The sequence below is a fragment of the Ambystoma mexicanum genome, chromosome 14 (assembly GCF_040938575.1).
Source record: "Ambystoma mexicanum isolate Mex_15411 chromosome 14, UKY_AmexF1_1, whole genome shotgun sequence".
NCBI lineage: Eukaryota > Metazoa > Chordata > Amphibia > Caudata > Ambystomatidae > Ambystoma > Ambystoma mexicanum.
This window is the reverse complement of record NC_090940.1, coordinates 308220791-308237729: the sequence shown is the minus strand read 5'-3', so window position 1 is coordinate 308237729 and position 16939 is coordinate 308220791. Positions and strand designations below refer to the sequence as shown.

The window sequence follows — 16939 nt, the reverse complement described above, 5'->3', positions numbered from 1 at the left end:
ATGAATATTTCCACAATGCAGACTACTCATTTTGCCTGGAAAGCTCTGCTGTTGGATTTCTTTCGGGACAGCTCTACTGGTTGTCATAGGTTTTGTAAATGGTGGATGTGGCTCCACTAGTTCGCACGTTATGTAATGATGGGTGACTATATTTTAAGTGACATGATTTCATGATTATTTGATGAGCTGGGAGGATGGAGGGATGCAGATTTTTGGAAATTATAAAATGGCCACGCTCCAAGTGCAGTTTGTGGTGGCAAGAGACACAGTGGGCCTCATTACGAGCTTGCCGGTCCGGATACAACGGTACTGGTAAGCTTGCCGGTACCGTTGTATCCAGACCAGCAAACTCTGAGCTGTGCTCGCGGGTCTGACCTGGCAGAATAAAAGATACCCGCGAGCACAGCATTTCGGATGCACAGACACCGTTGATCGCGGTGCCTGCGCATCTGACTTCCCCATTCCATTTTTAAATGGGAATGGGGAAGTCGGATGGGAATGGGGAAGAATGTTTTCTATGGGACTCAAATGGGAATGGGGAATAATTTTTTCCGGTGCCCAGGAATGGGCATATACGGGGTCCGGCAATGCCATAATTACCCGGTAATTGCCGATTTCTGGGCGCCAGAAAAAATGCAATTCCGGCTACCGCCAGGATTGTAATGAGGCCCATTCTCTATGTTTTTCTTTTTGTTTATCCCAGAAGCCAGTCTGGATAATGCATGTCTTGGAGCACCCGAGACTTGGAAGATGTGAAGCTTCACCTCAAATTAGGAATCTTTTCCCCAACAGACCAATAGAATGAACATGTAACTCTCAAAGACAAAGGGGTCATTTTGAACTATGGAAACAAGACAACACTAGAGCAAAATAGAAATCATTCCTGGATACTTGTAAAATATCTTAAGCCATGGATAGAATCCGGGTGTTGGCTCCTTGAATCAATGTCTGCACTTAGAAAGGGCTTTCCCAGTGGAGTTACTGTGTGGGTTTGGATAAACTAGGCCCGTCCTGCTGCTCTTACCTCCGTGCAGTCATCTCTCTCGTCAATGAGTCTCTTCAGGTGCAGAACCAGACTCCTGGACAGTGAGTCCAACTCTTCTGGTGCCATGTCTGGAAGCTCCAACCACTGCAGATCAAACACGTTCTCCTGATTATGCGTCACCTACAAGATAGTATATTACCAGGTGAGAGCTGGAAAGCATTTAGCTTCATCACAGTGTGTTATTTCATACAGAGAACTTTAGAGGAAATGCTTGGCTGCTTCAAGGAGAGGTAACCATCAAACCCGCAATCTACAATAGATGTTTCATCTATGAGCCCACATTCCTGCTCCATAGGTTAAGATGGGGACAATTTTGGCCTTATAAACTTTCAGAATCAGGACGATGGAATAGCCACCGTATTTATAAGATAGATGCAAGCTGTTAGTGTTAAACTGCAGGGTCCATTTTAGCATGTGATCACTAGTAATGCCTAGGTATTTAAAAGAAGGCACAGTCAACTATTTGCCCATCTAGCCTCCACATAAAACCCTTTTTTCTTCTGGGAAGAGGGATGAAAACACATGGGGCCTTATTACGAGGTGGGCGGTAAGGGGTTAACGGCGCCGGTAAAGGTGCCAACAAGACGTCCTTTGCGGGTCCCGCGAGGGGACAAGCATGCTAACAATGGCCCGTCATTAACGGACCGTTGTTAGCATGCTCCCCATTCCCATTGAGCCCTATGGGAATCAATGGGACTGGTCCAGCTCTGGGACTGGTCCTGGTCCGGGTTCCCTGAATGGGGAAATACCAGAATCAGAATGGCCCGGTATTTCCCCATTCAGGGACCACGGACCCAGACCCGAGTTTGGAGGCAGCCATGCCCTTATTAAGGGCATGGCTGCCTCCAAACTCGTAACTCGTAACGAGGCCCATGGTCTTAGTTTTTGATTGTATTAATTTGGAGATCATTGATTTTACTGTATTGGCTGAGTAAACGTCATTGTTCCTGTATTCCCTTCAGAGTGTTATCGAGTAGAACAAGATTATCAGCGTAGCCGAGCCAGTTGAAAGAAGAAAGACCAAGTATAGGTCTGCTACCTCTTCCTTTCTACTACCAATAGTGCCTCACTACTTCTATTATCCTGCTTTACTACTACCATCTCACAACTACTGCCTCAAACTCTACCTCATCTCCTACTGCCTCCCTCTGCCACCATCACTTCCTCTTCCACTCACTACTACATCCCCCTACTATTACCTCTCACCACTAGCACCACACACACTACTACCTCCCACCCCTCTTACTACTACCACACTACTTCTCCATCTACCACTTCCACTCACGCACACACTCACTCTGCAGTGCCCTTTCCTCTAACAATAGCCTCCACACTCCTATCCATCGTCTGTTTGTTGGTATCTTGGTCCTCTTCCTGCCCCGCCACCTCAGATCGCACCCTTCTTACCCACACCACCAAACTCTTCCTCTTCCTCCTTAAATATCCCTCAAACTCCCATTATCGGCTCCCTCTGCCTAACAAGTCACATGGATGAATTCCTCGGGGGCGGATGAGCAGGTTTTGCAAGTTACAACAAAGGGGGCCTAAGCCCCACCCCCTTTACTCTGCACAGCTCTGCCAAGCCCAAAATATGGAAACTAAGCTGCCCAAGGGGTCTAGTTCCTCTGCTGCCATAGCCTCCTTGCATGCCTCGTTTGCTCCTGAATATCCCTGGTGGCTGTGGTATCCACCCGTGGCTTGGTTTCCTGCTGGGAGGTTGACTCGAGAGTAGGCTGGATGTGGGTATGGCGCAGTGAACAGAGCTCCCCCCACCTTTGACAAGGCCTGAAAGCAGGTCTTGACACACACCTCTACCCTTTCCTGGAAGTTCTCCTCCTATTTTTCACTGTCTGGGCGGGTGTACGAAACAGTTTCCCCAGCTCCCTATAGTACAACCAACTGGGCTAGGGTAAGGGTCAGTTAGAAAGCTCCTAGGGAGTCAGAGAGCCAGAGCCTTAGGGATACCATTGTAGTGATAACCTTTAGAACCAGGAAAGCAGGGGTTACCGAGCCCTAGCACTAACAGGGATTACGGACGCATGGGCTAGGGTGGGGATAATCCATAGGAGAGAGGGCACACCTTTTCAAAAATCTTTTGCCATGAACTTTCATCAATTAACACACCCCCACCCCAAGCCCACCACTCCTGTAAAACTCCAAATAAACACCCTTGAAACAACTTCAGGTGTCAATATTTTTTTGTGACAGACTCATCACACATTGTATCGCAAGTAGGATTCACAAGACCCTGATGCAGACGTTTCCGACAACCCATAGAAGACGGAGATCCACAAGAAGGAGACCCATTACTGTGTTAATCCCTATGAAATTGTGAAGACATCATGATGTAGGTGCAAACAGGTTCAAGATTGGTTCTCAATAGTTTTATTAACTTAAAAGACAGGATGGAGTAAGGCTTAACTTGCCCAATGCCAAGATGGAATTTCCCTACCTAAACAAAACAGACAGTTTGTGTCAGAAAGTCCAAATCAAATTACTGTCTGTGTCCAAAACCTATACTTGCCCTCACAACTAACTGTATACAATGTGCAGGGATGTCAGCATCAAAATGAATAGTGTTCAACATAGTGTTCTGAGCTTCTTCCAGCTCTTGGCTTGAAATCAGCTTCCCCTTACCCAAGTTAAAAACAGTTCACAAGATTGTTTCCTGGCTGCAAAATCACATAAGCGGCTGTATCAAAACACAAGCTTCTTTATGGATACTTTCATCGGCTTTTACATAAAGGGGGGCACTTGGTCTAGGTGCAGATGTCGGACCACATGATCCACCCATTACAGGTCATGCAACCGACACTCCTTCTTGACTGCTTTCCATCAACAATTGCCAACTGTCTTCCTTTGACATTGAAGCTTGTTTCCTTCATCAGTGTCACACTCTTCCAACACTTTACTGTAGCTTGCTTGGCTACCATGCACTTTGTTACACTTTCTGTATTCTTCCAGCTCTGACTGATACAGGCTTCCTCTTAACCTGCAGTTCCTTAAACTCTTTTAGCTTCATCAATAGCTGGTTTCGCAACTCATACCCTTCTTGGTATACGCTTGGCTTTGCCAACACTTGTATCTCAGACAGTTCATTATGTGTTATCTGCTTCATGCACCACCTTTCTTTCACTCCATTCAGGAGTGTTCAAACCTTGCTTTTTCTTTGTGTGGCATTCATAATTGCTTATAATGCCTTTTAATTCGGTCTGTGTTCAGTATTGTAAAGTACTTGTTTTCAGCATTCAAAAGTACTTATAACAACTTCCAGTTCGTTCGTTCAGTATTCAAAAGTGCTTGGTTCAGGTTCCCGGAGCGGCCAAGCATTAGTGTTTCCCCGATTCCACTCACTGGTTGCGTATGGCAGCTTCCGTCGGTCTCTTTCCACTTCTCACTCTGCTTTCCATCTTCCACTAGCTCCACTCTTCACTCACAGAAGACACAGAGCGCTGCTCGCTCTCCTGTGGTCCTGTGGCGGTTTGAGTGCTTTGGCACCCCACGGCTCCCGCTGCGTGCACCCAACAACGAGGGCAGCAGGACCTCCAGACCCTCATGCGGCCAGCCTCAGCGTACCTTTCTCCTGCTCAGCACAGCTCCTGTGTCTCCAGCTTCATTCTCTCCAGCCGGCTTCGTCTTGTGCTGTGCGGGAAGTATTTTTTATACGCATTGGGATTATTAATTGATCGCAGCAGTGGGTCATTAAGTTCAATTGCCTATGGCGAAACCCATTACCTGGACGTGCCTGGCAGTTCTACCAGTACACCTCCAAAGCCCTCTTTGTCTCAGTACAAGAGTGGTGTTTGGGGCTATTTGAATTAATTAAGGAAGTGCGTATACCTCTATAGTGTCTCCTCCTCATCTTGGTACCTGGCTGATGTGTGTCTGCATTAACAATACAAGGCTGGTCGGGGATTATCTCACCCAAATGAGAGCGTGTCCTCCTAGCTGGTCTCTTCCTTGTCCCAGTATTGAGGTGGTGTTTCTGGGGAACATTTTGGAGGGAAGAAAAGGTAAAGGGCTGACAGTAGCCTACAACGGCTTGAGGGAAAGAGGGTTAATTCTGGAAAGGGAATGGGGAATACCATGTCTCACCTAAGGATGTCCCCTCCGCACTCCCCAATTACCCTCCTCTCAGGTGATCCTCCCTCGTATATTCACCCCCAGTGTCAGGATCCAAAATCGATGACCTGAATGGTGTCACAGTCCTCAGTGCCGCCACCTCCTCTGCCACACATCCATGGGGCATAGACCAGGCAGCACTCCACCCACGGCCTCTAGTCCTCTCTCTCAGCAGCCCGTCGGTGCAGTTCGTCCCCCCTCTCCCCCCTTCACCCCTCCCCACCCCCAAGACCACGCCTTGTCACAAATGTGACCGAATATTTCAGATGGCCACCAACATAGCTTGGAAAAAAATATCTTTTTCTGTGTTTTGAAACCTGTGGTAAGGAAAATGACAGGACAAACATTACTGACAAACTTCCTTTCATTCCCCGTGGTGCCTAGAAGCTGTTGGGAAATTTAGTATACCACTCGTCTACCTCCGATTACTACAGTGGTGAGGATTACACTTGGTTATTGCAGTGACTTCTTGACAGGTAAGAAACGCTTCTTTGGTAATTGTTGTGCCAGCAATGTCTCTTTGGCATGGTCTCTGTCTTAGATGGTGCATGTAGGTCCTCATTCTGCCACTGGGGCTGCAGTGCTCAACCTCAGGAAAACATGCACTATAGGCCTTCAGGGAATTAGGGCACGCGGGATATCTCTGTACATTCCGCAGCATTACAGTGGACACTGAAGAGGCACAGGGGGACACGTGACATGCACAAACAACATGACAAAGTAGACAATGCATCAGTACCAAGAACAGGGATAATTAGGGGTCCACACATCCTGGTCGCAATCTACATTAACACAGGGAACATTAAAACATCCAGGGATATAAAACTCTATTCATTGCTGAAATGGGTAATTCTTAGTGGACCACCTATGTGGAGATCAGCCCCTTCAGGCACTACTTTCTTGAATTACAGATTTATTTTCTCTATGCTGCATTCTCGGCAATGACATTTTATCAAATAATCTGCTGTGGCATATTTGGTATTGCTTGGCTTCCTTGTCTCACCCGGTCTCTTTGTCCAGTGTAGGGTATCTCCCTAATGTGACCCATTCTCTTTAAATAACACTGTTTGCTCCCTGTGGCCCCAGTGTTTTTCCTGTAAGAGACGCTCCAGCCCCCTATTCTGATGCTTACAAGACGTATGCGCCACATATCCCTCATTCCCAAGTGCCCATTTCGCTCTATGTGGTTCTGGCCCCCCCACTGGAATACAAATAACCGGGCTTGCATCCTGAGACCAATCTTCTCTGAACAAGCGTCGAAGTCGATTTACAATGGCGATTGCTCTGGAGCACATTTTTCGAAATAGTTTTAAACTTTTTTTTTTTACAACCATACATTTAGGATATACAATCAAAAAACACTATTGTTCAAATGTGTAAAACGAATATATATTTTCTTTTATTTTAATACATTACAAAGCACAAGAAAAAAACTAGAACGAAGCAACCATCAATTCACAGCACCAATCATATTGCATTCAATCCTTCATCCAAGCCATTAGTTTGTAGAATGATACAAAAAGCAAAATAAATGTAAGGCAAATCTAATTATGTTATACATAGGACGCTAAGCTCTCTGTGTGGGGCAACCTAGAGCTTTGTATTAAACTTTGGTCTAGTTATTCTTATGCAGTTCCACCGGTTCATCTATCCTCCAGAGGATGGACATGTTTCAAATTCTAAGGTTGCTTTTTATTTCTTTAAATCGCAACCAAGCATTCCTGAGGATCACATACGTTTAATGCACATGAAAATGTAGGAGGTAGTGGGATTGCTCACTGGCAATTACTATTTAACAACTTCCGGTATCTTAAAATATTTGGTTCTGGACAATAAGTTAATTCATGAAGGGTGTCTATTTCACGAGAGCAAATCTTTACAAAAGTAAAAACATTTTCTATTAACATTATCCTCTCTCTGATATTTGGAAATATAGATAGTCCGCACCAGTTTTGATTTTAGGAACTACTTCTGGAGAATAAGGAGCTAGTCCATAGCGGGCCGCAAATATAACTTGAACAAGAGATGTACACTCTGCCTTTTTGTCCATCACGCAAAGACCATTATGATTTAAATGTCTTCAAGGGGTACCCAAAAGGTCCTCTGTCCACATTTCCAAATGCAGAGTTAGTGCCACATAGGTAATGGTTGTATGGCAACAGTTTGCATGGGGAGTTAAAACCTGGCTACTCCACTGCCAGCAACGTCAAGACGTGTGGCTTATTGAATGCAGGGCTGGGTCTATGCAACAGAAGGCATCAAATGCAAACAGCCCAGGGCCAGAACAGGGGATTGATTCTACATACACCTGCAGCAGAGCCATTGTCGCAAAGTAGAGGGTGACAAAAGCGAGAAACCTTTTCAGAGTGAGGAATTAAAAAGAAGCTCCTAAAGAATTGATGTTACCCAAGAGTCCTCAAGACCTGGGTTTAGGCACAAAGCAGTAAAACTGGGTCAAGGCAATACAATTGCCACTTTTTCCTGGATAACTGCGAGCCGAAAATCGGCAGGAATTCATAGCTCTGCTGATCCATTGTAGATAAAGAGCAAGAACATTTTAACACCAAAGGGATGGAAGCAGAGACCTGAGCTCGAGAGGACAACTCGGGGGAGATGCCTGGGGATATGTCAAATGCAGCCCTTGGGAGTTAATCAAAATATAATAAGTCTTAGATAACACTATGCCACTCCATATATTGGCAGAATAATTATATATGTCTAGCCTTCTGAAATGGAACCAATGTAAAATAACTGTTTAGGGCCCTAACACAATGAGATCAGTTTGGTTTCCTTGCAGAGGACGCAGCATGCGGGGTGCCTTCAAAACCCCCAACAAAATCCGGAAAGCACTGAATGACTATCCTAGTACACTATCACCCAAGCACTTGCACCATACCTAAAGTAGGGATAGACTACCTAGGGCTCAATTAGGTCAGTCTCCCCGCAATATTACATGCGAGAGATCCAGCCTTGAAGAACATGGTTACTAGTGAACATCCACTATGAAGATGGACTATGGACTGGAACCAAAGCCCTGGGGCACACATTCGAGCCAAAGGTCTAGAGCTGCCCGTCAATCGGGAATCAATGATTCGGTGGCACTTTCCTTTGTAAAGCAAGAACTGTTCAAGACGTGTAAGAATGTACGACCCTCCTTAAGGAATTATTATCTGTTTTATGCAGGTGTGCGCCCACCGAGTGAGCCCTAAACCTTGCTGGCCAGTGGAGCAGACACATGCAAACGCAAAAACGAGAATCCTTGACTGTTACACCAGACAAGACTCAACGTGGATGTCATTTCCCCAGCTATTTGCAACGTCCGTGCAACAAGCAAAGTACACATGTATTTGTTTGGACTTTCATCAAAACTAATGTAAAATTCTGTTAAAAGATGCATCAAGGTTTTCATTATCCACTTTGTTTTAAAATGTATTTTATTCATGCATAATGCTTGAATCTAATTCCAAAGGGGTAATGGAGCACAGAACTTTTTTTTTTAAACCAACACAAGAAAAGCAATATACATATAGAAGCAGCGCCGAAGCACAAATAATAAAATAAGTAACAAGGTCTTCATTTCTTAACTAAACCCCGATATCAATAGAAGGAACAGGATTACAAAGTGCTGGTAACAAAAGCAAAAAAAACATGATTTCCTCGTTTTTAACAAAGGGACATTTCTAATCTTAGGGATTCAATATTCAGGTGATTTTGCTGCCTCCCGACAGACTCCACTTTTCAGCCAAATCATTTGGTAGTCCCAAACGTACTGCTTTATCAAGGCCGCCTATCCTAAAAGTAATCTTACCTCCAAAGCTAGCCAATAGAAGGTTGTCAAAATTGTCTCAACCAGATACAATTTCTGATTTCCTGTTGCAGGTCTGGCAGCTGTATGGAGAACCATTCTTAAGGGTGGCAACGTAGCCCCCCCCCCCTATAACCCCCTGCCCTCTCATCAACATACGACAGCAGTAGTGCCTGCACAACATTTCAAACATTTTCTGAGGGCAGAAACGTGGTTTATTGTTTTAAATAAATATAATTGAAAAAGGCTACTTTGCCCTTTTTCACATAACTCATGAATTAAGTGCAAGATCCCCCCAAAAACAAGAATGTTGCACCATCTGATAAAACAGGTTGACTCCTACCCTCAAATATTAGAAAAGTTGACTGGCATATTTAAGAGCAAACAACAAAACTGTTGAAGAAGGAGCTCATCATCCAGGTCTAATCCCTGCTCCAGAAAACCCCTTTTCCTTCCATGCCCTCTCATTCACAAAACAACATGTCTCCTTCAGGAATCGGAATTGCAGGAGAGTTTTAGCTCCTGCTTTTAGCCTAGAAAAGGCAGGTTAGCTTAGCATCAACAGCTACAGAAGCTATTTGTGACGCCCAAGGTCAACTGGTGCCAATCAAACATACCAATGCAACATTAATTTGAGTTTATTTCTTAAAGGTGCATTAGTAAACATTTGCAAGGCAAGTGGGACCTCATCGGGAGAGACTTCCCCCTTAAGGGACAAGGATTCACGTTGCCATGAGGATCTCCCTCAAGCTGGACGTACCATGGCTTGTATGGGATGTTTTATATGAACTGTCAAGACTGGGATGAAGAAACTCCTAAGGGATATAATTGTCTTGTGAAAAGGGGTTATTTCCCTTTAAATCAAGACGTCCACTTTACTGAGATGAGCATGTTAAAGAGCATCCATCTCAAGTAGGAAGAGAGAAGCATGCGACCAGAGAGAGGATCGTAGACGCAGGCTGTGGGATGCCCCAAGCTGTGCAACACCATAGGAGAACGAAAATCCGAAAACCTGTGACTTTCAAACTCGCTTGCAGCTGCTACACAGGATGCCAAAGTCACGGCAGCTCCGAGACCTGAGAAACTGACAGGGCGAAAGCCCAAGCGGAGGTGGTGGCAAGACCACAGATCGTAATCTGTAGTGGACCTTCGGGCCAAACAACATCGCTGAGACCACCAACTACCTAGGACCAAAGCGTGTCCGCAAGTGCAGTTGAGTTCTGGGACACCGCGAGGAGGAAAGAAATCGAAGACGTGAACGCCAGTGAGAAAATGGCGTCCGTGATACAAAGAGAGACTCTGCGACCAAAGCCTTCCGACAACGTTCTCCTAGAGGAACAAAGGTATCCGAGAGAATGGGAGGTGCAGGGAGGCTCAAGAAAACTAGCATATCGCACTGCTAACTCGTCACAGTAGAAAACATGAAATCGGGCTAGCTTTGAAAGCAAATGGATACAAAGATTGTGAATCAAGATAAAATCATAATACAGTTAACTTGTCATAGAAAATATGAAAGAGTTCACTTGGAAAAGCAATTGATACAAAAGTTGCAAAACAAGAGACAAAGTTGATGAGAAGCTGAACAAGAAGAGAGAACAAATGGGACAAAATACCTTGGGAGAGGGGGAAAACAAAGCACTTTCCTGCACAAGAACAATATCATAGTAAGCAAAGAGAAAGATATAGCTATGTGAACTATGGACACAAACCAGATACAAAGTCCAGTGACCCAGGAAAAGGGATTTTTTTAACACAAGTAAAAGCTCCAAAAAAGCATAGTCCCTCAGAAAGGCACAACCACTTCTTTGATCAAAACCATAAACCGGCTAAAAGAAAGCCAAAAGAGATTCAAGGTGAAGAGAGGAAGTACAACAATCCCCTTTTGGAATTAAGGAAATTAATACAAGAAGTCAAGAGGGAATATTTGCGGATTGTATACTAAAGACTAGTACAAGCAGTACCCTCAGGAGAAGGCAGTCGGTCTTCTGACCCAGGTTAGTTTTCTCTAAGCGACAGGGTCGTTTAGGATAGTTTTGGACAGCAGACCCTTTTTTTTTGGGACATTCACAACTGACAAATGAGCACCTTAGTTAGTAATACAGGCAGGGACCATGCATAATCATAGGGAAAGTTAGGCCTTCTATTTTTACTTTAATAAACAAGAGTATATCATGTCCTCCAAGAGTCCATGTCCTTCTTCTGACTCACCACATATGTCCTAGCTATGTTTTCTAAAAGTAGCTACTGCTCACTGGGCAATCCCAATTTCCCAGGAGACATTTCAGTTCCTACTCGTCACATCTTTATGTCCTCTTTGTTCCCTGATTTTATTCCCACCACCCTGTACAACTCTTTTGCTCCACAGCTATATTTATGCATTATAAAACCCAAATAAAAAAAAAGAGATACACATTTCTTTCTAAGGGCAAGGTCCCAAAAATGGATCTAAATCATTTGTTAAAATTTTTTTAAAAAATAAACAAGTGTACTTTTTTTTTACCCATCCCAAAATCTTGCAAACCACCCCAACCTCTGTCCAGCAGCCACAGTATCTTCATATGTCAGCATTCATGACCAGAACATGCTTTGAGTGTTGTAATGTAATTGGTTACTTATAATGCGCTTAATACCCAGAGGTATCTAAGCGCGGACCCAGGGATCGAACCTGTGTTGCTCTGGGTCGTCTTGCTTCCAAGGCGAGCACGTTGCCCCCGATCTATCCTCCCGTCCTAGGGCATAGGACACTTTCTCACCTAGCCAAGATTATCATGATTAAATCATCATCCATTTCACACTGAAGTCAAGTTTTGAGCAACAACATTTTTGGTTTTCGTTGTACAAGAAAGACATTTACAGACTCGGCTTTCGAATGCTCTATAAAAAAAAAAAGTATAGGAAGGATAACTGTACCTCCTGGATGTGTGATACGATTGCAGCCTGGGTCCCAATATCCAACTGCTTGATTTTATCGATAAATTCCTCTTTCTTATCACACTTTAAAAAATGAAAAGAAAAATATTTAGAAACAGATCATTTTATTAATATGTTCCAATGAAGTACACACTTTTGGATCGAATTGCCAATGGCCACACAACCTATGTATGGTGTTTTGGATTTAGGTCGAACACATTTATCACTTTCAAATTTGTGTTGATGAAACCAATGGATGTTCATTATAAAATCCATCAAACCACATGCTATTCCTGCATTCAACGCGTGTTTTTGGTACAGAACAAGTTGCAACACACACAATCTATGACAAAGAGTAAAAGGCTATAGAACTGATTGTCATAAATTTACGTGAAACAAATATTGGAAACGCATTTTACAGATCCTTATGTTCAGATGTGTCTGGCACAATTAGAATTCTGCTTATGTTAATGGGAAATTAACCATTAAATTAAATATAATGGCACTACTACATTGATTCCATCTATATTTAACAAAGTAATAAATTAATGTGACAGTGCAAAGAGCAGAGGTTATATATCCCAAGTTCCATAAGGAAATAGCAGGGGGAGCGAGGGGGGTGCCCAACGAGTAAATACATTGAAACGCTTGAGAATATGTTTTTCTGACAGTTCATATCCCAGTGCATTTTCACATCAAGACAGATCTGGACCGTAATATAGGCACTGTGTACCTCTGTATTTCATAATACAGTTTGAGGTTTAGAAAAGTTAATTGGTCTTTTACAAAACGTGCCTACAATAGGCAAACAAGTGTGTTTGCTTATATGGCGCCATCTACCCAAGCAGATATCTAGGCGCACTTCCAGAAATATAAGAACATCCAGTTCTAATCAAAAGAGTAAAAGACAAACTGCTTTTGAGAATCAGGGATGCCATCAAAATTGCCAGGTTAATTTCTGACGGAAGACTGGAAGGTTTAGTGGCACGCATCTCTTCGGCGAGGTAATTCCATACAGTACTTGCTAGGACATAAAAGGAGTCACACGTAGCAAGCAAGCTCAACCCAGAGCAAGTCAATGAAAGGTTCACCCAGAGATCTCAAGGATCTCTTTGGGGTACATATTTTAATAATATGTTTCAAGTATCCTGGTACATTCCCGCAAATAGTTTTATGTACTAGAATCAAGGTTTTGAACTTGATTCTAGACCATACTGGTAGCCAATGCAGATTCTTAAAAGGGGCAACATTTTTTTGCCCGAGGCATCCTGCAGCATCCAGAATCGAACTAGGGGCTTGACTGATGCCCTCTGACCCCAAAAACGTCACCTTTGAAAGGTCTTTCCACCTCTAAAAGGGACTTCAACTGGGCTGAGAGCAACACCTGGTTCATTACACCACCACCAAAGGCACTCAATTCATCTGCCTGAGGCTGCCTGCAGAGGTCAAGGGACCTACAATAAGCATCCAAGATCGATCGAGGGGCTGCTCAGGTGACCTCTGACCCCCAAACCACCATCTTTAATAGGTATTTCTACCCCAGCAACAACTCCTGTTCCCAGCCAGCACTAGTTTCAGTTTTCCCACAGACCTGCCTCTGTTCTAACCAGCCAATGGAGGCACTGGTTTCATATCATGTGACCGAGGTACTGGAGCTGAAAGCGGCAGCCACCTTAATGTGACTTGGCCCATCACAGTTTAGTAGCTCCATATGGGTGTCCAGCAAACAGGCATCTTCAGTTAAGGGTGTTGAAGTAAAGGGCAGTCTCCCAGCCTTCTTCCCTAAGGCTCTTCCATATGAGCCTTTGCTTTGCTGTGTCCCGCTACTCGTCTGTAGGTACCCATTGTTGCTTCTATTCAGCCTCGCCCTTACCATGCAATTCTCGTGCTATTTCTTCCTTTCCTTTCGACTTCTCTTAGTAGTCGCCTCAGCTCAGAACCATCTCCATCATCTCTGCTCCTTGACACCACCCCTCTTCTTGCTCCACTACTATCTCCATTTATAAAACCTATTCCAACTTTTATCACACTTCCTCTTCTTGCATATACACACAGCACCTCTATTTCTCAGAGTCAACGCTGCTATGCTTCTACGTCTCACTCTATTGCTCTTCGGAATGTGCAATCTGCCTGTAAAAAAACCTCCTTTACCTCACACTTCTTTCTTTCTCCTTACCTCATTTCCGTTACCGAAAGCTGGATCCCTCTCTCGGATTCTGCAACCCAAGCGGCCCTTCATGACCCTGCCTACACCTTCACCCACCCTCCCTTCTCACTGGCAGGGGTGGTGGTGCAGGACTGTTTTGATCTTCCAAGCCTCCTATCCCTACTACTCCCCCATCTCCCGCTAGATTGGCCTCTTTCAAATATCGATAATCACTGCCCCTACAGCATAGATATCTCTTGCAATCTCCCAACTGGTCCAATAGGGCAGTTCTTTGACGAACTCTCCCAACCAATTGACTCGCTCCCTCCCGATCACCACCTCATTGTCATTAGTGACTAATCCCCCCTCTCTCTCTCTCTGCTGCTCTATCCAGTGACTAACTTCTCCTTAACCACTCAATCTCTTCTGTCCACTCTTTTCCCTCCCATTCAAATGGAAACTCCCTTGACCTTATTCTCATCTACCTTCAACGCTCAGCCTCCAATATCTCCACCGCTCCTTCTCCCCCTTCCGATCACTAATGCCTTTGCCTCAATCTCTACTCCTGCGTTCTCACTCTGTCTCTCGAAAACTACTGTTACTAAGTGCAGGGGTCCCCTCCTCCAAACTCCCATACTACCTCTTTGACCTACAACACTCTCTCTCCTTCAATGCTGAACTTACCTTTCCATCCACTGAAGAAGCCATCACTAACTTTAACACTGTTCTCTATGCTCCCTTTTCCTCTTGCAACCCTCTTTTCAGATTTACTCCTAAATCCTCAATCCATGGCCCTGGATTACACCTCTCATCTGCACCCTGAAAACAACAATGCAGAAAGAGCTTTGCACTTGACAAAGGTCAAGACGCTCCTCAGATCTCCAACTCCACCAGACTGCTCTTCAAAAGTACTCTTCAGCTCTCGACTCTGACAAATGTGACTTCCATCTCCCTCTCATTTTGTCTCAATCCTCACAACCCAGGTGCCTCCAAATATCCTTCAAATCAATTTTCTCACCTCCTAAACCCTCCTCCACTCTTTCTGCACATGGTCTTGCTCTCTACATTGCTTCTAAAATGTCTACCATTCGCAGTACCGTTGCTACTTACCTTCTATCCCCTCCTCCTGCTCACTTTTTGCCACCACTCCTACCCTCATCTCCCACAACTAGGTCTTCCTTTGCACCCACCAACCCTGATGAAATTCTTGCCTTACTCCTCATGGCCAACCCTTCATGTGCCCCCAATATCCCTGCACACTGAAGCACATAGCTCCCAGTGTTGCCCCACACCTTACTTGCCCCTCCTCCACTCCTCTTGCTTCTTTTCCCTCATCCTAGAAGTCAGCTACTGTCATCCCTCTCCTTAGGAATCTTGGTCTCGATCCTAACTGTCCTGCCAACTTTTGTCCTGTCTCACTTTTACCACACTATTCCGAAATCCTAGAGCAAGTTTTATTCAATCGACTCATTGAGTTCCTTGGTACTCACTTCCTCCGGTGCCCACTTCAATCTGGCTTCTGACCTCTACAGTCTATCGAGACAAATCTCCTAAACGTATGCAACTTAATTGCTTCTGCACGTCATGTTACCCGTTCATCTATTCTCATTCTTCTTGATGGCTCTGCTGCCTTCGATATGGTCGTCCATGCCACCCTTCTCTCTACATTATCTCTTCTTGGCATCAGAGATTAGGCCCTTGCTTGGTTTGTTTCATACCTTGCCCCTAGACACTTTCAGGTGCCCTGGAACAGCCTTACCTCTCCACTCAGTCCCCTTACTGTTGGAGTTCCCCCAAAGGTCCGCTTGTCTTCACACTCAATACTTCAGCTCTTGGCACCCCGATCTCCTCTTACGGCTTCTCCTAACAACTCTTCGCTGACACTTGTATCTTCTCCTTTTCCTCCTTATCCAATGAGCAGTTGTCAAATATTTCAAACTGTCTCTCCGCCATCAAATATTGGATGGTGTCTCACTTGCTCATGCGTAACTCCGCTAAGACGGAGGTTCTCTACCTACCAGACAAACAGATCTATTCCTCTCCGCCTCTTCTTCTATACTCTCCTGAATACCTTACTTACTCTGCTTCTGCTCGTAATCTTGGTGTCATCTTCAACCCATCTCACAACCTCTTGCCCTTCATCTCCAAATCTGCCACTGCAGCAAGACTCAACCGCCTTAATATCAGAAAGATTTGGCCTGGTCTTCCTTTCAAAACTGCTAAACAGCTAATCTCCTCCTAAGTCCTTTCTATATCGCACTACTGTGGAAGCCTACTCTATAGCCTTCCCAACTATGCTTTTTCACCTCTGGAGAAAGTCCTCAACTTCGCGGTCCTCACACATTTTAACATTTCTTGATTTACCTCTACCCGTCGTCAGATTGGCTGACTATCTACTATAAAACAAAGAGTCAAGCATAAACTTCTTCTCATAATCTTCAAAACTATCCATGAACTTGCCCCACCCTACCTATCTGTCAATATCACTCCGTACCCCTCCTCGCTCGTTACGATCATCCTTGGCTCTCTTCCTTGCCACTACTGGAGCCCCCTGTGCTCCGCCTCGTTTGCACCGTCTCCTTCTCCTCAATCCCCCGCTAAGGAATGCTCTTCCTCTCCATACTACTCCAACTCTATCACTATTTAAATCCAACTATAAAGCCCTCCTCCTTTCTAAGGAACCTGATTCCTAGAACTCTACATTACTCCACCACCCTGCTTGCCCCTCTCCCTACCCTCACGGACAACCCTACAGCACTTTTCTGTCATGCCTCCATCCTTAATTTAGCACTTCCTCCACCATCACATTCCTATGTGATTCTGGCCTGTCAAGTCCTCGTCCCTGGTTTATGTTTCCACCTTGCCCTCCAACATGTGGTCTTCAAGTCACATTCTCTCCCCCCCATTGTGA

At 44.6% G+C, this 16939-nt stretch overlaps 1 protein-coding gene across 3 annotated transcripts in view; it reads right to left on the bottom strand.

The window, feature by feature from the left end:
* The window catches only part of CCDC88C (coiled-coil domain containing 88C), a 916777-nt gene that overhangs the window by 553022 nt on the left and 346816 nt on the right, over positions 1 to 16939 (bottom strand). For all 3 annotated transcript variants that reach the window (XM_069637440.1, XM_069637439.1, XM_069637438.1), the window contains exons 6-7: positions 11883 to 11966; positions 1025 to 1165 (exon numbers count right to left, since the gene is read on the bottom strand). In XM_069637440.1, coding sequence (XP_069493541.1) covers positions 1025 to 1165; positions 11883 to 11966 — 225 coding nt within the window. The remainder of the gene's footprint in view (positions 1 to 1024; positions 1166 to 11882; positions 11967 to 16939) is intronic.